The 20,292-nt window shown below is 35.8% G+C and overlaps 2 protein-coding genes across 3 annotated transcripts; both read left to right on the forward strand.

Annotated features, from left to right (window-relative positions):
• The first annotated feature begins 2,510 nt into the window (after nt 1-2,510).
• On the forward strand, nt 2,511-8,617 carry LOC114526988 (T-cell-specific guanine nucleotide triphosphate-binding protein 1-like). The gene is made up of 5 exons (XM_028548543.1): nt 2,511-2,657; nt 4,428-4,930; nt 5,030-5,213; nt 6,544-7,109; nt 7,878-8,617. Exons 1-5 carry the CDS (start codon nt 2,569-2,571, stop codon nt 8,234-8,236), a joined length of 1,701 nt encoding a protein of 566 aa, XP_028404344.1. The 5' UTR covers nt 2,511-2,568; the 3' UTR covers nt 8,237-8,617.
• An 893-nt stretch (nt 8,618-9,510) lies between these two features.
• Nucleotides 9,511-20,050, forward strand: LOC114527020 (interferon-inducible GTPase 5-like). 2 transcript variants are annotated; one of them, XM_028548589.1, is made up of 5 exons: nt 9,511-9,664; nt 15,320-15,780; nt 16,038-16,224; nt 18,026-18,588; nt 19,249-20,050. In XM_028548589.1, the coding sequence occupies exons 1-5, from the start codon at nt 9,546-9,548 to the stop codon at nt 19,668-19,670; spliced, it is 1,752 nt and encodes a 583-aa protein (XP_028404390.1). In that variant the 5' UTR covers nt 9,511-9,545; the 3' UTR covers nt 19,671-20,050. The 2 variants fall into 2 exon arrangements, with proteins under 2 accessions (XP_028404390.1, XP_028404391.1); XM_028548590.1 differs by lacking the exon at nt 9,511-9,664 and adding an exon at nt 9,673-9,805.
• The last annotated feature ends 242 nt before the right edge of the window (nt 20,051-20,292 follow it).

Genomic DNA, 20,292 nt, shown 5'->3' on the forward strand with positions numbered 1-20,292 from the left:
ACAAATGGACCAAGTTTTGTTTTCAAGAACAAATTAATTCAATGTTACCCTCTGTGAATGACGTATTAACTTTCCTTAACAATTTGTTTGAACAACAATGATCTTATTCGACTATTAACACAGCGCGTTCAGCGTTATCAAGCTATTTAATGGATGCTAGGTTTGCTGGTACGAATTATACGGTGGCGACGCATCCTTTCATTGTTCGGTTTTTGAAAGGAGTTTTCAATTCCAGGAAACCAACACCTAAGTATTCTGAAACGTGGGATGTAAATGTGGTGCTGGATTATCTGGCAACCATGCAGCCTCTCGATGAATTGTCTTTAAAGGAACTTTCATTCAAACTTGTCACGTTACTAGCTCTAACATCAGGACAAAGATGTCATGCTTTAACATGTTTGGCTACTACGGCTATGAAAAAGACGGAACAGTATTATCTGTTTCATCTTACCGACCATCTTAAACAAAATCGACCTGGTCATGTGTTTTCAACACTTTATGTGCGCAAATATCAAGTAGCAGAACTATGTGTCTACAGAACGTTAGAAGTTTATTTGGACCGAACATCAGCTCTTCGGAAGCCTGCATTTACCAGGCTACTACTTTCTTATGCCAAACCACACCAACCAGTTGGTACCAGTACAGTTGGTCGATGGATCAAGCAAACATTAACTCTTAGTGGCGTTGACACTGCAGTGTTCACTGCTCATAGTACAAGAGCAGCGAGTGTAAGCAAAGCACGAGGAACAGTACCAGTAGATTCAATACTCAAACATGTTGGTTGGTCATCAGACTCAGTATTTCGCAAGTTTTATAACAAACCTGTTGTTGATGATAATGTTTATCAAAATGCTGTGTTGCAATAAATTGCGTCAATTTCCTGTTATGTTGCTTGAACGTTGTGTCCACAATTGCTTTGAAATCTCATGTTAACCGGAAGTACGTAACTACGATTTGGTAGAATTTAAAGTTAAACGAGACTTACCTGGAAGTTGAAGTTTGATGATAATTCTACCAAATCCGTAGTTGTACTGAGGGTTAACATGCCCATCCCTACCCGCCCTCTGCTAATAACCTTTGTTCTAGTGTGGGACATTGTGTCCACAACAGTTTTCTTCAAAGTCTGACTCACGACGACACACCGCGTGCATCTCATGTTAACCCTCAGTACAACTACGGATTTGGTAGAATTATCATCAAACTTCAACTTCCAGGTAAGTCTCGTTTAACTTTAAATTAAATATATTGTACTTATCTACAGTCGAAGGGCATTTGTCTTCATAATTTCAAACTTCCCATGTCTTACAACATGGGACCAAGGAGCTACTGTGGAATACGAAACAAAACTAAAATCTCCGATACAGAGCTAGATAAGGACAAATGCAATTCAAATTTCAAATAGTAGTGATAAGTAAACTTTTTGCGTGATCAGATATTATAGTGGCAGAATGTTGGTATTGCATTTGCAATGCGGTATTAAAACATTATCGTTTTAAATTTAGAACTATCTCTTATGAGATGGATTTCAAGTTTTACTCTCACTCAAAAGTTGTCCAAATGGGATGTCATAGACGGTGGACGGTCAGAAAATTGAACGAGTGAAGATCAGTAACGTTCTGATTGGTTAAGACGGAAAGTTTGTATTAGTGCTTTAAAAACTTTGTGAAAATAAAATGTGAAGAAACAAGATAAAGGCGATATATAACAGATGACTATGAAGAAAACATGGAACAGTTCAAGACTAATATAGGTGGAACAGAAATAATTCATAGTCTGTAAACGACAAAGGTACGTGTTTACTTTGTTTATTGCATCTTTTCATCTTGGTTAGGATGCAGTTTATTTCAGCTTGATATGTCGATTTGCAAAGGCATAACCAACTAAGATAGGCTTGCACACATCGATTTCACTTAAAAAGTCACTGAAATTTATTGGAGCAAAAGTCGATAGACACTGTACAAAACAAAATAAAATTCGACGTTTAGTCTTTGTCTTTGAAGATTTTTTGTACTGTTTTCATGTTTGAAATTTTAAATATTTACTTTATTGCCGCAAGATCCTTTAACTGCCTGCTGAATAGCGTAATGGAGCAAAAACTTAAAGGGCTATACGCTTTATGACAGCTAGAATGATAGAAATATTGGCTACATGCACTTTAGTCTTTACCCTACAAAAAGACGATAATTTATTTATGTCGGGCTAGCGCAGAAAATTGTGTATAATTGGCTGAAATAGCGAGGGGTTGCTGCACGCATGTATTTCTACTCTAATATAAGATTTTTTCATAAAGATTTCTTCAAGGTCTTGTTTTTCTTTCTCTTGAAATAGATTTTTCTACTTCTAGTGTTTGGTCCGAGCTGATTTTTTATCAAACTGTGTGGGAAGTGGCAAGTTGGGTGTTCCTTGTGGATACAAAGGTTAGTAGGGTTCGGTGAATGACAAACGTGTTTTTTCAAGAGTCATTAGCATAAGAATCATAAACGTTACGGCTAATGCATTTTGCAATACCTTGTAAACACTGCAAGGATAATTTTCAAGCACACTTATTCGAGCACAAACTTAATCGAAATGGGTACATTACAGACCAAAGTGGCCACATTCGCTTTAGTTGGGTCAAGTGGTTGTGGGAAATCGGCTTTTGTTAACGCTGTAAGAGGGTAAGCAATTTACTTTCACTATTCTTGAAGGAAGCTTTGTCTCAAAATATGAAAGTAATTTCACTCATAGTTAACAATTCTTGTGTGATACAGAGGTCAAGAATCATCCGTATTTCCTGCCAAACAAAACTGATCAATATATGATGCGAAAAGAGTAAAAAATATCTTGAATTCCATATTTGTTTATAACCTTTGTAAACGTACGATGCCATGACGAGTATTGAAATTAATTATACATTAGACATGAATATAGTAAATGAAAGTAATTCTGAAACATCTATCATGCATGCATATGAAACTCAGTTTTATAACTATTCTTTTAATGAAATCTACCAACCAATATATTAATATATTGCAATCATCAAAGCATGCATGGTACTATTTATTAAAGGCGGAATACATATGTTACGCAAGGCTTTAGTATGTTCAGTTATATGCATATAAAAATAGTTAAAAATAGGAAATATCACCTGGCAATGACGCGGATAAATAATTAATTTTTGCCAACAAAGTACACATGAGTAAAAATAATTTTCGGCCATTCGCAATCATTAAATACTTCTCCTTTCATGTATGTCGTTTCGTGGGATCGAAGAAAGTAGTAAGGTGAAGATATTAATCACCCTGTCAAAACTGGCGCATCTGGATCAACAGTCGTACGTCGTTGCCAAAATTAACTGTTGCATTTAAGAATATGCATGCTTGAGGCAGCTGCAAAGCTCTTATGTCAGTTAATTGTGTTTTATATTCTGCGCGGTCGAGCATTTTAAGCATAACAACAGAGAAAGCTTAATTCGAATAAAATAGTAGTATGAGTACGTAGTTAAGTTGTAAAAAAAGGTTCACAGAAGCAATGTTTGGAAATTTCAATAGTTGTTGATGATAAATATTTTAAGACGACCAACTCGACTAGTGCGACAACGCCTTAAACAAACAAGATATGAGAGCTGGATCGAGCTTCTAAGACCAACCACATTTCTAACTTACAACGCTGATTGGTTGGATAAGGATCAGCCTACTCTTGTTGTTAACGTGTGCAGATGTCCCTCAACCGTAACTATAAAAGGACGTGCACAACACCCAAACCTTCAGTGGACTTGCGGAGTAAATGTGAAACGTTAAGAAGCTCAACAGTACAGAAACAACGATAAAGACAAGAACAGTAACGACGAAGATCCTAAAGAAGAGCAACAGAAGACCAAAAAGAGAACATTAAGAACATTAGTTAACCTATTGTGAAGATCTCCAACCTCGCGCATATAACAAAAACCCTCTAACACATAGATTGGCAGAAACGTGCGTATTCAGCCGCGAATGGGTCTTTGTTTGTGATGTTTAAGGGCATCAAAAATCAATAGAATCGACTGGACTGGGATAGAATATAGAATAATAATTTTCGTCGATATAATTCTACTTCAAAAACGTCCTCCAAGAATAAATAAATTTAAATGAATTATCCTTTAAATCAGACAGTGCCAACTGCCAAGAGTTAACGTCAAAGAGTTTTTATAATTGGGTCGATTTCAGCCTTGCCTGGATTACCAACCAGGAAAGATGAAAATTAGCTTGATCACAACAAACTAAAAACGAACCCGTGGGCCGTGACCATTGGTTTGTGTATTGGGCATGTGATATTTCAAATCTGATATCTTGTTTATGATAATTGTACTCTTTACGGAGAAATATAGTTACTGTAATACTAGGCTATTATAAGAATTAAATGGTTGTAGAGATTTTAGGTGTTTTGAACCTGAATATTTTGTACTTTAGTTTCGACGATGATGACGATTCAAAAGATAACGAGTTTGAAAGGATAGCAAAGGTTGATATTGTGGAAACAGAAGATAAAGCCGAGAAGTACATTGACCGAGATAATCCACTCGTCAGCTTCTGGGATCCACCTGGTTATGGCACACCAAACTATTTTAAAATTCGAAGCTATTGGAGGAAATTTCAGTTGGAAAGATGTGACATTTTTCTGATTTTTATATCACACAGAGTAACAGAACTTGATCTTGAAATAATACAGAAAGTCAAGTCTACCAACAAGCCATTCTTTCTCATTCGCACTAAAATTGATAACGAATACATGTTGGAGAAAGATAGAAGTGAGTTCGACGAAGAAGTCTACTTGGACAAGGTCCGGAAATATGTTTTGGAAAAAACGAATTTGTCGTCGGAGGTATTTCTTATTAGTAACTATGATCCATGCAAGTGGGATTTCTTTCAACTCTTACAGGCAATGAACGACGTCCTACCAGTTCCTGAGATGGGTACGTAATATTTCGTCTTTCTGAAATATTGTTCCAGATGATTATTACCTTTGAAATACAGAATTTAAAAACATTTTAAATTGTCACTACTTTTTGTAGCTACATGGCATCAATTCTTTGTGAACAGAATGACCAGAGCTACAGAAAACTTTAAGTATAAAGGGGTTGAAGCTGCGCAGAAACTAATGAAAGAGCTTAATAAGTGGAAAAAAGTTAAAATATCTGTGGCAGTTATCGGAAAAAGTGGCAGTGGCAAATCAAGTTTTATTAACGCTATAAGAGGGTAATGGTATCTGCAATTAAGACTTTATATCAAGATTAAGATAAATTGGATTTCTACGATCGTCGAGTTAAACATTAATATTATGGAAATATCAAAGGTCAAAAACTGAAGTTAACATCACCCGCTTTTCAGCCAGAAATTTTAAGGCTATGCCCCAGTTACAATTGATCTTATGCATAATGACGTATCAAGCCGTGACGCCTGCAGGGAATTCTGGTTTTAGTAGTCACGGCGAAAAATTTGAGCTTAATTCCCTGCAGTGGTATAACAAATGCCTAAAGCAGAAAAACACTTTTCGACGTTTCGACCTAAAAGCCTTCGTCAGGAGAGTTACGCCTGTATTCTAAAAGCTCATTCACACTCAAACTCATGGAGTGGGAGTTCTTAATCTTCTCATAACGCTTAAATGGTGGTATGTCCAGCCGAATAGGGGCTTGATTTTCAGTGATTTACCTTATATCTTTCCATCTATTCAGAAAAAGCTTTCTCATTGACCAGCATTAACAAAATTTATATGTCACACTCAACGAGTGAGAGTGTGAGTGAGCTTTTTGAATACAGGCGTAAAGCCGGTTTTCCACTTGCGAATTTTTTCGCGCGAAGCGATAATTTTCGAGGTTACGAATGCGCATCTCTCAAATGACGTCATATATGCATGGCGATAGAATTCGAAACTGTTCGCCACGGCGAAAATTTGAGTTCGAATGATTTCTACTTTTTCGCGGCGAAAAATATCGCTAGCCAATCAGATTTCAGTGTTTTTGTTTGTACATAATTAATTTGTCAAAATGGCGGATATTGAGGAGTTATCTGCTAACGATATAAATAGAAACTTAAATAACAAGTTTACTCATGAAAGGAATGCAATTTCCCAACCATCTACCCCGCAGACAGCCGATAATTTTGACAAAGGAATTTTCTTTGAAGAAGTACGAAAATATCGATGTTTATTGGACGTAAACAGTGAGAGTTACAAACAGCGACCGATGAAACAGAATGCTTGTATTTCGCGCGTTTTTTGTCTCCTGTGGAAAACAATTACCCATTCGCGCGAAATATTTTGCCTCAAAAATTATCGCCTCGCTCGAAAAAATTCGCAAGTGGAAACCCGGCTTAAGAATGAGAGAATAATAGCAAATCTGTGAGTTAGAAACGACACCAGAAATCCATATTTTATATGGGTATTCAATTCGGCCAGAAATGCTAAACACTTATTAAAAAACTTAGTCATGGCATAAAATTATATTTCAGATTAGATTTTAGTTACACACATGCAGCCTTTAGTAATAGCGTCACAGTATTTAAGACTATTATTCTTTGTTTCTTATAGCGTCAAAGACGACGACCCAAATGCAGCAAAAACAGGAGTGGTCGAAATGACAACTATTCCTACTCCGTATTCTTATCCACATAATCCCAACATAACAGTTTGGGATTGTCCAGGTATCGGTGCACCAAATATTCCCGATGTCGACACATTCTGCACCAAATTTAAAATTGAAAAATTTGACGCATTTATCATCATGAGTTCTACACGATTTACAGAGTCTAACGCAGCTTTAGCGAGGAAACTTGCTGAAGATAACAAACCTTTCTTTTTCACCCGCACAAAAATCGATATCGACTGCAAAAATGAAAGGCGAAAGCAGATCAAGGATGAAGAAACATTTGATAAGATTAAAGCACATTGTTTGCAAAGTTTACAATCAGCAGGCGCCCCATTGGAAAACAATGACGTCTTTGTGATCAGTAGTCATTACCCATTGAAATGGGACTTCGGCCGCCTTACGGAAGCACTTAAAAGTCGACTATCGTCTCGTATAAGAGCGGCCTTTCTTTTTTCAATGCTACTGTTTTCTGAAGACATCATAAAGAACAAGGTCAACAAACTAAAAGGTATATAGATAGACTATTCTCAGATATTGCTGTTTACAGCGTGCAAACACGTTCAAGATTTTAATTGTCTGGACGGAATGCTCTGGTTGACACGAGTGTGCCGCGGAGACACATTTTATAAAATGTCTCGAAATTCAAAGCCTGTAACACTCCATGCTTTTTTTGGTTACTTTTTAATACCCTGTGTTATGAAACCAAGAATTCTCTGTTTGCATTTATCTTTTTAAAGGTGGCATTGACCTGGGTCCGGTTGTAAAAAGCTCTTATCACTTTTTAATCACCTTTTTGTGATTACAACGTCGTTAACATTAATCACGTATAGTTATAAGCCAGTTGTATAAAAAGGTGGTTAGGGTTAATCATAGTTAAAACGTAGTTAAAGTTAATGATCCTCAAAAGTATCGTTAACTTCTCAAAACTTAATTAAATATGGCGAATAATGGCGAATAATAATTAAAAACCGAGACGTTCGAATTGGGAAAAAATATGCTAATACACCCCGCCGACAATTTATACGCCTATATAATATATATTTAATTAAAATAATTTTTATAAAATTTGTACGCAAAAATGTAAGCAGCATATTATACAACATGCTTTTTCACATCAAAAAATTTTGGGCCAAATTTCTTCACTTCTTTTGTCCATTTAGTACCGCATTTTCACTAAATGGTCATCATTTATGGATACTGGTTGCAAACATAAATTATACTAGCTGATATAACAAATGTATATGTAAGACAATATAATTATTCATCATCCTTTTAGGTCGAATATGGATAGTTGCACTTCGATCTAGTTTTTCAAAAGGGTGGACTGAACTCATTATTGTAAAGATGAATTTTTGCAGATCACAACTTGGTTTTCCAGACCAAAACTCAAATTTATTTAAAGAGTTGTCGCCCAGGCATCAGGAAGCGGTGCAAAGATTTTGTTTGAATTCAGACACAGATGTCGTATCCTTCCTACAGAGCTTCTATCCGGGAGATGACGACGGAGGAAAGCCTGATGTCAACGACACAACTTATAGATTCGTGTACCGATCAATGGAAAAAGTTTTGGATAAAATGGAAGAAATTGCTCTTGAAATCCTAAAAGAAGCAAAAGCACAAGAAAAATTACAATAATCAAATGATCGTCAGTGATATATTACTTCATATATAACTAAACACGTAAGCAATTTTTCCTGTTCGAGACTAGATGGATAATCTTATCGCAACTGATAATCTTAATGCAATTACCAGATGGATAATCCTATTGCAATAGTTATTTATCGATTATAGTTTCCAAGATAATTCTTAGATTATTGTGCAAGAACTTTCTGGAGTTTTATCTTACATGCATGCATGCACATAGTAATATTATGACACGAATCGCCGGTCCTAACTTATACCAGTGTTTGCAACTGTCATCCAATTTTTAGTTCTTCAGCTAGCTTAATATTTATCTATTATGTATAAACAGCTTTACTAGCTAATAGAAATCATAGAAATAATTATTAAATACACTTGGCGTAAAAATCAACTGATGTATATTGTTTTCGTCTGGCAATATTATGTGCTCCAAAATAATTTCTGATTTGTTATTGTAACTATTTTTCTACGAACTTCATATAATTATTTAAAATTATTTGAAAAACAAATTTGCAAACTCTCAGATTTGTCAGAACAATTCCATTGCCTTTATTCGGTTTATAGTAAACCCTAACTCAGGGTTAGTCTTAGAAACTCTCCACCTTCCCACTGTCTTTACTAAGAGATTGAGATTCGTGCATGTGCATGCAGGGCAACGGCGCAGTTTCACTGTACAAGCGATGAGTCTCATCTATACCGTTTTATCTTGACATCGGGCACAAATATTTGAGTCAAGATGTTTCAATTAAGTTCTCCTGTTGTATTTATAATTATTGTGTATTGCACTGAAGTGAAGATAAATCAATCAACACAAATGCTAAAACAGAGAGAAATCAAACTTGTCTGAAATTGTTCATAAAATCTTTTAAAAGTGTTTAATGTAGTCCATATCTACGTGTTTCCGCTATATAGTTATCATTTTGAAAGTTAACCCAGTATGAAAAAGTTAAATCACATGCGTGCTATATATGTATATGCATATGGGTTAATTTTTTTTATTAATTTTAAGTCAGGGTTAACGAAACCGGGCTTTCTGCGGTGCAACTCTAAAGAGGTTTAAAATTTAACCATATAGGTTAGCGTTAACCGGCTTTTGAACAACGGGCCCTAAAATTCAAAATTAATGCAAACGATCTATTATATAGCTACATTTTGCTTCTGCTATTCAAAGCGAGAGAGGGTTTTCTTGGAACTGATTAGCATAAGAATTATAAGCTTGAAGGTCAGTACAGTTGGCAACCGCTTTGAACGAACTATTGTAACGGAAGCAGACATACTGTAGACGGGTGTAAATTCAAGTTAAATGGGTAATTTACCGTCCAAAAGGGCAACATCCGAAGGCAAATATATAAGTAATGTCAATTTTGCCTTAGTTGGGTCAAGTGGCTGTGGAAAATCTGCCTTTGTCAACGCCGTGAGAGGGTAAGCAATCTATCTTCCCTTTCGTCGCACAAAAGTGTATGTCGGCCGAATATACTGAACTTGCTTTTAACATCCGTATTGCATAAAGACGTTGTATATCGCCGCCATTTCTTGCTATAAAAGACCTGTTAAGCGAATAAGGTATGGCATGTGCAAAAATCAACATTTCGTTTAAAAATTGTTCATATAACTATTGTGATAAACGAAGGATGCTACTGTCAAGTATCTAAATTATATATATTCACACGACATGTTATTGTCACGATTCATCATGTACATATAAATATTAGATATTTTTATTATTGTTCAATAGCTATTAAGGATGTGTAGAAGCCTAACGTATTTAGTTTAAGATAAAGCGTTGATTTTTTACCTAAATAGTTCTTATTTCTTACTAGCTTTTAACTGTAAGATAAAGTAGCCTTCGAAGGGAATGGGATTCATGACAAAGGACGCAAAAACTAATATTAGTGTAATTGTGTAAAATAAGATATCTAAAACGCTAACAATATTTGTACAATATTCTTGTATGTTTGCATGGTGACAGTCGAGAAATAATTTTGCTTGTAGGTACACCATGTAAGTATTTAATACTGCAAAGCTTTTGGAGTTTCGGTCCGTTAACCCGGGTCTTCGTCAGTGCAATCGTTATTATTATTATAACACTGATGCACTGATGAAGACCCGGGTTAACGTACCGAAACTCCGAAAGCTTTGCAGTATAAAATACTTACGTGGTGTACCTACAAGCAAAATTACTTATCGTCTGTCACCATGCAAACATACAAGAATATTGTACAAATATTGTTAGCGTTTTAGATATTTTACACAATTACACTACCCTTACAAAAATTCCACATGAAATCACATATGTGAAATCATGTGAAGTCATGTGATGTTATGTGAAATTGAAAATTCACATGATATCACATGTGAAGTTCCACATGTGAAAGTATTTCACATGAAATCACATGTGACATTTCACATGTGAAAGGATTTCACATAAAATCACATGTGACATTTCACATGTGAGATGATTTCACATGAGTCATATGTGACATTTCACATGTGAAAGGATTTCACATAAAGCCACATGTGATATCTCACATGTGAAATGATTTCACATGAAATTAAATGTGAAATTTCCTATGTGAAAATATTTCACATGTCAAAGCATAGTAGGCCCAAAATTGGCGAGAAATTTTTCGGTAATTTGTCAATTTTTTATTTTCCCATAGTCTAAGTGGTAAGGTTCGTAACGTAAAGAAAGAGCTTCCTACCATATGTAATTATACATTACTACATTATATTGACAAATTACCGAAAAATTTCTAACGCAATTTTGGGCCACTTATGGTAAAAGCATTGTTAGAAAGGCAAATAGTTTAATCTTAGCTTAAAATGAAGGGAAATATTATTGAAAACGAATTATGATACATAGGAATGAGGCTCCCTGATTTTGAACTTTTTCCGGTATTTTCTTGCAAAGAGGCTTTACGCATTGCTGACAAGCGATAGTTAATGTAGGACAAAGTTAATTATAATTTATAATGCCGCTTTTATCTACGAAAATCTTATCTTCCGATAGGTTAAGCCTGCCTGCAGGTAGAATTGCCTGACGCTATGAGCCTAATTATTCCATTTACCCATTATGCCTTTCGAGCTTAGACCATGCGGGAAATTTGAATACTTGTGCGAAGGAATCTACAACGTATATCAAAGAAATCTCGAATAAAAAATTTGGTTTTTTATTGCGAACATGGCAATTGCATATTGACTTTTACTTTATACATTACTGATAAAGATATGGACGTTTGGGATATGAGAAAATATACAATATATCGGTGGAAATCTGCGATATTTTATAAGGTGAGTTCTATATGATGTATAAACATGACATATTGTCATTACACTGAGCGTGTTTGTTTATGCTATGATGAATATTATTCCCAACGTAAAAACGTTTAACAAGACACTCCTTGCCTTTATTACTTTACTCATTATATATGAATAATTGTATTTTGGTCTTGTCCATCGTACTATGATTTGGGCCATGCAGGGTTAACGTGTTATTAATGAATAGTTTGTAGATAATGGGCTATGATGCATAGATTCTATTTTATATCTGTATATAGCTACTTGTCTGCTGCCGAAGAAACCTGTATAGCAGGGGTAACTAAAGTAACTTGGAATTCTTTAGCGTTGCTAAATCTTGCCCAAAATGTCTCACAGGAGACTATAATCTTAGATTTCCCAAGGCAGAAGTCCTATTAATGGTTGAAGGCCAAAGAGGTGTTTTTATCAGGGACAATTTTTAGATTTTAACACTGCTTCTGTAAGGTTAAGCTTCTATCAGTATTTTGCTGCATTTCATTACATACATGTTTATGGCGAATATTTGTTTACTGTATTTCTATATCAAATACACATGCAGTTGAATTCTATATAACACTTTAACATTACATGTGTCACATGCATACATGTGCGTATAAGTCTAAGAGAAGGCCTTAGCCTCAGGAGGCCTAGCCATCACCTTGCTCATAAATATATAATAACTCTATTAAACATCATATTTACTATTTCCCTTCTCTACCATCCCATGTTATAGCACTGTCAGTGTCAGGTTTAATAGCCTTTATAAAGAACAATAGAAATATATTAATTCTTATCAGAATTTAGATATTTAGAATTTAAATCCCATATATCAGTATATTAGAATTATGTTTGGGGCTTTTCATTTGAACATCATTCATCAGATGGGCATATGGAAGACTGAGGTAGTAGATAATCAGCTAGACACAAAAGATAATTCGAGAAAAAAACAAAAATTAATGCTTGAATTAAGAAAAGAAGAGTTAAATCAGCAATGACCTTTAAATAGAGTGCGGTTACAGTCAAATGAACTGATGGTTATAACTCTGTTAACCACAGCAGTGCTATTTATAATAAATCATTCCTACGATTATTTTAACCATCCTTTTTTCATGAAGTATAAATATAATTTCTTTAACAGAACTCTATTTTTTCTAGAAACCAGTGGGTTGCTGGATTTTCCAATATAGTTTTATTGATTATATTGTTGGCAAACAAAAGGAAGGATATGCCCTATGTTAGATCTTGTGAAAGTCCAGTTGATCATATGTAAGTACAGCCCTTGTATTTATGTTTTAAAAGTGATTGTAAAGTTCCATGCAATCTGTGAATATTGCTAATCTTAGCCCTTAGTATTTATTTTTTTATAGCCCATGTGATTAAACATTTTATTGGTGCAACCACTTCTTACGTGAAGACTGTCATGGAAAAACCATAGCTAAGTCATATCAGTCCTGAGAAACACCAGTTGATCATTTGTAGGTTAAAACAATTTGTAGCATATATAATGACTAGCAATGGAGATGTTCTTTTGTACTGCAAGCTGCAAAGTTAACTCACTCATGTTTGGTTTTATCTTAGCTCATGTGATTAAAAGGTTTTCCGAAGCAACAGCATCTTCAGTGAAAATCGCCGCGGCATAAAAGTGCAAAGATGAAAGGATTGTGAAGAAGAAACGAAGCAATATTGCAGAGGACATTTAACTGCTAAGTTTTTGTACTTTCTTGTAAATATATATGTTTTATACTAATTAGACTTGAAATTTGTAGATCGAAAAGTCATTAGACAAAAATAAATTATTTAAACCTTCTTCAAAGTCATATATTAAATTTTCATTGTTTGACAGGCTTCACATGTCACATGTGAAATTTCACATGTGCATCAGGAATATATGAAATTTCACATGTGAAGTATCACAGGTTCCAAATCCACATGTGAAATTTCACATGGCCCTTCACATAACTTCACATGTGAAATTTCACAGGTTCCAAATCCACATGTGAAATTTCACACATGTGAAAACATGTGGATTTTTCGTAAGGGTAATATTAGTTTTTGCGTCCTTTGTCATGAATCCTATTCCCTTCGAAGGCTACATTATCTTACAGTTAAAAGCTCGTAAGAAATAAGAACTATTTAAGTCAAAAATCAACGCCTTATCTTTTAACTAAATACGTTTGGCTTCTATATGGCTACACATCCTTAATAGCTATTGAATTATTTAATACTGATTACGTCATGCATCAACGGTTACTCGTCTCTCACGCGCTTATGCTTGTGCACGCGCCTAAAATTTCCGGCATTAAACTTTTTCCTATGGCAGCATTTTGAAAACAGTTCAGAACGCTTGTTTAAACTTTTCTTTTCATCTGCACGTATTATACATAGTTTTTCCGCGAGACATAAACCACATCGTGGAGCTCCAGATCTTGGGATGGCTCGTTTCACGATTGACCATTTCACACACACTTTTCTTCCGCTTCTTTTCAGTTTCCAGACATACTTAGAAAGTTCCGTTTCAGTTGCGTTCAGTTTGTTTTTAATTGACTTCTTATGGTTTATGTAGCGTTCTTTAAAAGAAGTTGTCGTCATTCCAATGTACTCTTTTGCGTCATTGTCATCGTCTGTAGTAACTGTAGCTTTGTACACGATGTTTTTTGTGTTGCAGTTTCCTTGTAATGGACATTCGGACTTGATTCGGCTATTGCATTTCGGCTTACTCGTTTCTTCTGTTGTGATTAAGTTGGTTAGCAGTTGTTGATTATGTGCCGAGATCACGCTCTTGACATTTCCCATAACCACATCGTGAACGTCCTAGACGTAACGCCTATAACCTTGAAACTGGAAATTGAAACCCACCCTTACAGGAAACCTAACAACGAACCCCTTTTCCTTGACAGCAGATAAAACCACTCTCCTGCAGTCATAAAACAGCTTCTTATATCAGTTATCCACCCTCTCATCCGACAAATAATCCTTCGACTCGTCCCCACCATCCTATGAAAGTGCTCTTAAACGCAGCCATTATAACACCAAATTAGTTTATTCAACCGACGAATTTAACCCACCCAAAAAACCCTAGAAAACGACAAAGGAGCATCATAATTATGGTTCAACCCACCATACAGCAAAAACGTGCACACCAACGTCGCACAAAGATTCCTGAAGCTGATTGACAAGCATTTCCCTAAATCTAACGTGCATGCTACTCAAAATTTTTAACAGAAACACAATAAAAATAAGTAAGCTATTCGTGTATGGGAAATGTCAAGAGCGTGATCTCGGCACATAATCAACAACTGCTAACCAACTTAACCCCAACGGAAGAAACGAGTAAGCCGAAATGCAATAGCCGAATCAAGTCCGAATGTCCATTACAAGGAAACTGCAACACAAAAAACATCGTGTACAAAGCTACAGTTACTACAGACGATGACAATGACGCTAAAGAGTACATCGGAATGACGACTACCTCTTTTAAAGAACGCTACAGAAACCATAAGGATTCAGTTAAAAACGAACTGTACGCAACTGAAACGGAACTTTCTAAGTATGTCTGGAAACTGAAAAGAAGCGGAAGAAAAGTGTGTGTGAAATGGTCAACCTTAAAACGAGCCATCCCAAGATCTCCTCGAGCTCCACGATGTGGTCTATGCCTTGCGGAAAGACTGTGCATAATACGTGCAGATGAAAAGAAAAGTTTAAACATGCGCTCTGAACTGTTTTCAAAATGCTGCCATAGGAACAAATTTATTAAAAAATGTGTATTAATTTCTTTTCTAGTATCAACGACGCAAACGAGAACGCAGCAAGGGTTGATGTTGTGGAAACAGGGGGAGAACCCATTGAGTACATGTGCCAAAACCCCCTTGTCAGCTTGTGGGATCTACCTGGTTATGGCACAGACAAATATCCCAATCTTGAACTGTATTGGAAGCGATTCAAACTGGATAAATTTGAAAGATTTCTGATATTTATTTCGCCCAGAGTAACAAAATTTGATATCGCATTAATAGAGAAAGTCAAATCTGCGAAAAAGTCATTCTTTCTCATTTGTACAAAAATGGACATTGAATACATGTCGGAAAAACGTAAAAGTGAGATTAGAGAAGAAGAGTTAATGACAAGTATCCGTGATTTTGTTCTCAAAAGAACGAGTTTATCACGTGAAAATATATTTCTTATCAGTAACTACGATCCAGACAAATGGGAATTTCCCCAATTGATACGGGCTATAACAACAGGTAGTGTGTTGTCATGATGGCCTAATTAGCCTTCCTTGTTGTTGAAAGAACCAGTTATAATAGACTATAATTTTTGTCAATTGGTCGAAAACGGTAGCGCAGTGATACTTTCTTACCTAACTACCATACGTAAATTCCAAGCATCTTAATTTTTTTATTCCCTACATATCAGCTTCCTTCACAAGACACAGCTGCCAGTGCTTTTGAACTTTCGAATGTCACGAAAATTGACTATTTCGGATTTTGAATTCCTCTAGACACGACAGCAGATTTAGTAGATCAATATATGGATGATACGAGAACATACGTTAATGAAAATGGTGTAACAGATGTTGAAAATTTTCTCAAGAAAAAGCTTGAGGGATCAAAAGAGGTGAAAATTCGCTTTGGAATAACTGGAGAGGCTGGTGTTGGAAAGTCAGCATTCATGAATGCCATAAGAGGGTAATTATCGTTTCTTTATAAAACTGTAGATATGTTTAAAATTTTAAAGTTCAATCTTGGCCATGCCAAAGGACGAAGAATTTTGCTTATGCTTATCAGTGATTTTGCTTATATGTCTTCGATAATGATGATATTAATGTGACAATATACTAGTTTTGAGATGAACCGTATACCGTATAGTTCGCGTACAAGCATATTTTTTCAATCTCAGAGACATTGTGTATGCACCAAAAAGCATACCTTTCCCCGAGCAATATCTAACATATCTTTTTATGTATGCACTAACAATTTCTCGCAACACTGACTAGGCGGCGAGGGATAAGCAAGATGTTCGAGAAGCGAGTGGTTTGTCAACGTTTCCTGTTAAAACTAATTGTATCTATTTCGTATAATCCCCCAGCGGGCGCGGAGCGCCTGCGAGGGTACTAATTCCGCTCGGAGATTAGGAATTACACCCGGAACCCGGTAGAACATAGCCGAATCCAAAGTTGTCCAAATTCTTTGTCATGGACGGTCGACGTTGGGTGGTTTTGTAAGTTATGCGCATGCGCGAGTAACGTCTGGTTATCAACGAACGTTCTGATTGGCTAAGACAGAAAGTTTGTATTTCAATGAGAACGTCAGCAATTTAAATTAACTGTCATTTCGTAAACATTTTTGTAAAAGCGTTTCATAAACTTGGTGCAAAGAAAGTAAAACGAGAAGAAACAAGATATATGAAGCATGACAGTTAGCAAAGATGAACGTGGATACGGTCAAGACAAAGCCGTGTAAGAGGAATAATTCATAATCTGCAAACTTATAAATGTTTTCAAAGACAAAGGGTACGTGTTTACTTTGTTTATTTCGTATTTGTTTCGCGATAAGAAAGCCGTATTTGTATACTTTTCAGCTTTGTATGGCGTTTATTTGTAAAATTTTCAGCTTTTTATGCAAACGCATAAACCTGTTAAAGGCTATTACACCTTTGCTTTAACTTCAAAAAGTGTTTTTGAAAGTGTAATTTGAATTTTGGTATCAAAAATACACACTACATTTATAAAGTATAAAACTTTTAGCCGCCGGCGTCGACTGCAATTACAGAATAAAATAACATTTGAAGTTTTTTCTTTGTCTGTGAAGATTTTGTACTGTTTTAATTGTTTGAAACTTCGATTTTAAACCGTTACTTAATTGCTGGCATGGTATAATGCAGCAAAATTGAACGGGCAATGTTTACACTAGCTTTATGATTATTTTTGTATTGAATGATGGAAACATTAGCTATAATATACTCGGTAAAATATAATAAGACTGATTTGAGTTTTGTGTCATTTCATAATATAAGTTTAGGTCAGGTTAACTCAGGAAATTGTGTATTTGGTTTGAAATAACGAGGGGTTGCTGCATGCATGTATTTCTAGTAACATTATCTGATATACAGTACTGTCCAGAAATAACCTATAACAAAAAAGGGGGTTAACGTAGGTCAAACATCGGTCTGATCGCAGGTTAAACCTCGGTCTAACTCGGTCTAACAAACATTTCTGAAGATGTTTTCCATATGATTATTGTGTTGTCGTTCTCAGCTCTTCATAAAATTCCGTTCGGAAGCGAACGGCAACCGTCTGCGGTTTCTATCGGTCGACCGAAACCGAACCGCAACCTAACCACAACCGCAGTGTTATCATTGGCGTAGCCAGCCTGACGATTTGTCTCGCAATGCTAATATTTTGGTGTTCATTGACTGACTACGCCACTGAGTGTTATTTCTAGACAGTACTGTATCTTCAATAAAAAAACACGCAGTTATTATGTACAGACTTACAGATGACGATGAACGAGCTGCAAAAGTAGATGTTGTTGAAGCAACGGTGGCACCAACAGAATACCAGCACCCTAGCAATCAAAACATTATCTTCGTAGACCTACCTGGCATCGGCACACCTAAGTATCCTGATCTTGCAACCTATTGTAGAAAAGTTGGTTTTGCCGATTACGACACCTTCCTCATTTTTACCGCATTCCGCTTCAGGAACGCCGATTTGGAACTTGCAAAGAAAGTTAAAGAAATGGGCAAATCATTTTTTCTTATCCGTACCAAGATCGATGTTGACCTCACCCCTAAAAAGGGAGGAAAACCAATCAACGAAGAAGAAACTTTGGAGAAGATTAAAAAAAATTGCTTTGAAAATGTTACGGATTTAATATGCAGTGAAAAAGAAGTCTTTCTGATTAGTAACTACGATACAAACAAATGGGATTTCGACCGTCTTATCCTAGCCATTAGCGACGCGTTACCTATTCTTCAGAGAGAGTGCCTGACGATATCGTTAACAAATATTACACGGGAGTGCCTAAAAAGAAAGGCGAGGTTTCTTAAAGGTACGCAAATTGCTGGGTGTTTTCATCTTATGCTATGTATCTATCTATCCGGATTCTTCGTTTTTTAAATGCATAATATTTGCGCTTTAAAATTTCAAGATTCACCCCGTATATCGAATTTTATAACGATTTTCTACATAATTTTTCAACATAATCATGAAGTCAAAGGTGTCAATTGTATAATCTTGTATGAGCTAAAATGATATCAAGTCGGGTTTGGGAGTCAGTTCAGAATATATAGCAGTCGAAAAATGTCATGCAGTATTTATAGTGATTTTTGTTTGCTAGCCATAAAATTAAGATATTTCAAATCTATATCCTCATAGGGGCGCGCAGAGAGGGACGAGGCAAACAGGTCCTATATATCCTTGTTGCTTAGGCTCACAAAATACCACAGGAATAGAGTAAACCGTTGTTGGAAGCATATAGTCGTCTCTCAAAAATGAAAGATAATACAATTAGAGATTGAGATTAATGAGATAATTAAGTTATCATGCAGTTTTTCAGATAGCTTAGGTAATATATTTAGGTAATATATTTCATATGGTGAGAAATTTCAATCCGATATCGCAATCAAATTTCATCAAACAATTAACAAAAAATCATTCATTGACGTATATTTGTTTCAATATTGAAAGATTTCTTTTCAAATTTGAACAGCAAAAGCTGTCGCCGTGGCAGCCGTATCTGGTGGTGCTGGGGCAATCCCTTTTCCCGGGATAGGATGTGCTATTGATGTCGTAATAATTAAAGCTACCCTGAATATGAACTTCAGAGCATTTGGCCTTGAAAACACAGCTCCTGAAGCGTTTGAACTGTTGGAAAAAAAGTTTAAAGACGTTATTACAAGATATCAAATGTCTTCTGCTGTTGATTTAATCAAATCCTTTGGAGCTAAAGCAGCCGTAGGGTTGCTTGGAGCTGAACAGGTTTCCAAGTTCATTCCATTCATTGGCTTGGCGATCGCTGGCAGTCTGTCGTTTGCTGCGACATTCTACTTTCTCAATCAATCTATAGACGAAATGGAAGAAGTGGCATTGGTAATATGGGACAATGCATTTGAACGGTCGGTGAAAGGGTGACTATAGAAAATACCAAGTTAATATTTAAATACAATTATTTTGTATCCTAGGGGGGACGGGTCCAATTTTTGGACGGGGCCAGTTTTTGGACTGTGGGGGGACGAATGTCTAATTATCCCCCCATTGTTATACATTCAATGAAAGCAAGGGGCGTAAATCATGGGAGGACTGGGAGGACAGGTCCCTCACTTTTGGAGTAGGAGGGGACGAATATGTCATTGTCCCCCCATGCACTTTTATACCATAGTGTCTTATTTAAGGTATATTAAATAAAAAATAAGAAATGGTCTTCACAAATGTGAACTTGAAAGTCCAAACCATTCGAAAATTCTATAACAATGGATACAGGGACGTAGGAAGTGGGGTGGGGGGGATTTACTGTAGTTAAAAAAAAAGTTTGAAATTCAAACTGCTGATTGGAAATTGTATATAGGTGGTAGTAATAAACACTTGTAGATGTGATCAAAACTTTCATGCATAAAAGTTTTCGTTCATTACAATATAGTTTTAGTGTTATGCGTTTTGGTGTTTCATACGTTGAAGAAAGACAGCGGCAATTGCTTCGCTAAATGTTATGTCAATCGCTCTCAAAACAACTTGAAAAGCAAGGATCTAAAGCAAT

Source organism: Dendronephthya gigantea, unplaced genomic scaffold (genome assembly GCF_004324835.1).
Source record: "Dendronephthya gigantea isolate DGI-Jeju-01 unplaced genomic scaffold, DenGig_1.0 000042F, whole genome shotgun sequence".
In the NCBI taxonomy this organism is placed as follows: Eukaryota; Metazoa; Cnidaria; class Anthozoa; order Malacalcyonacea; family Nephtheidae; genus Dendronephthya; species Dendronephthya gigantea.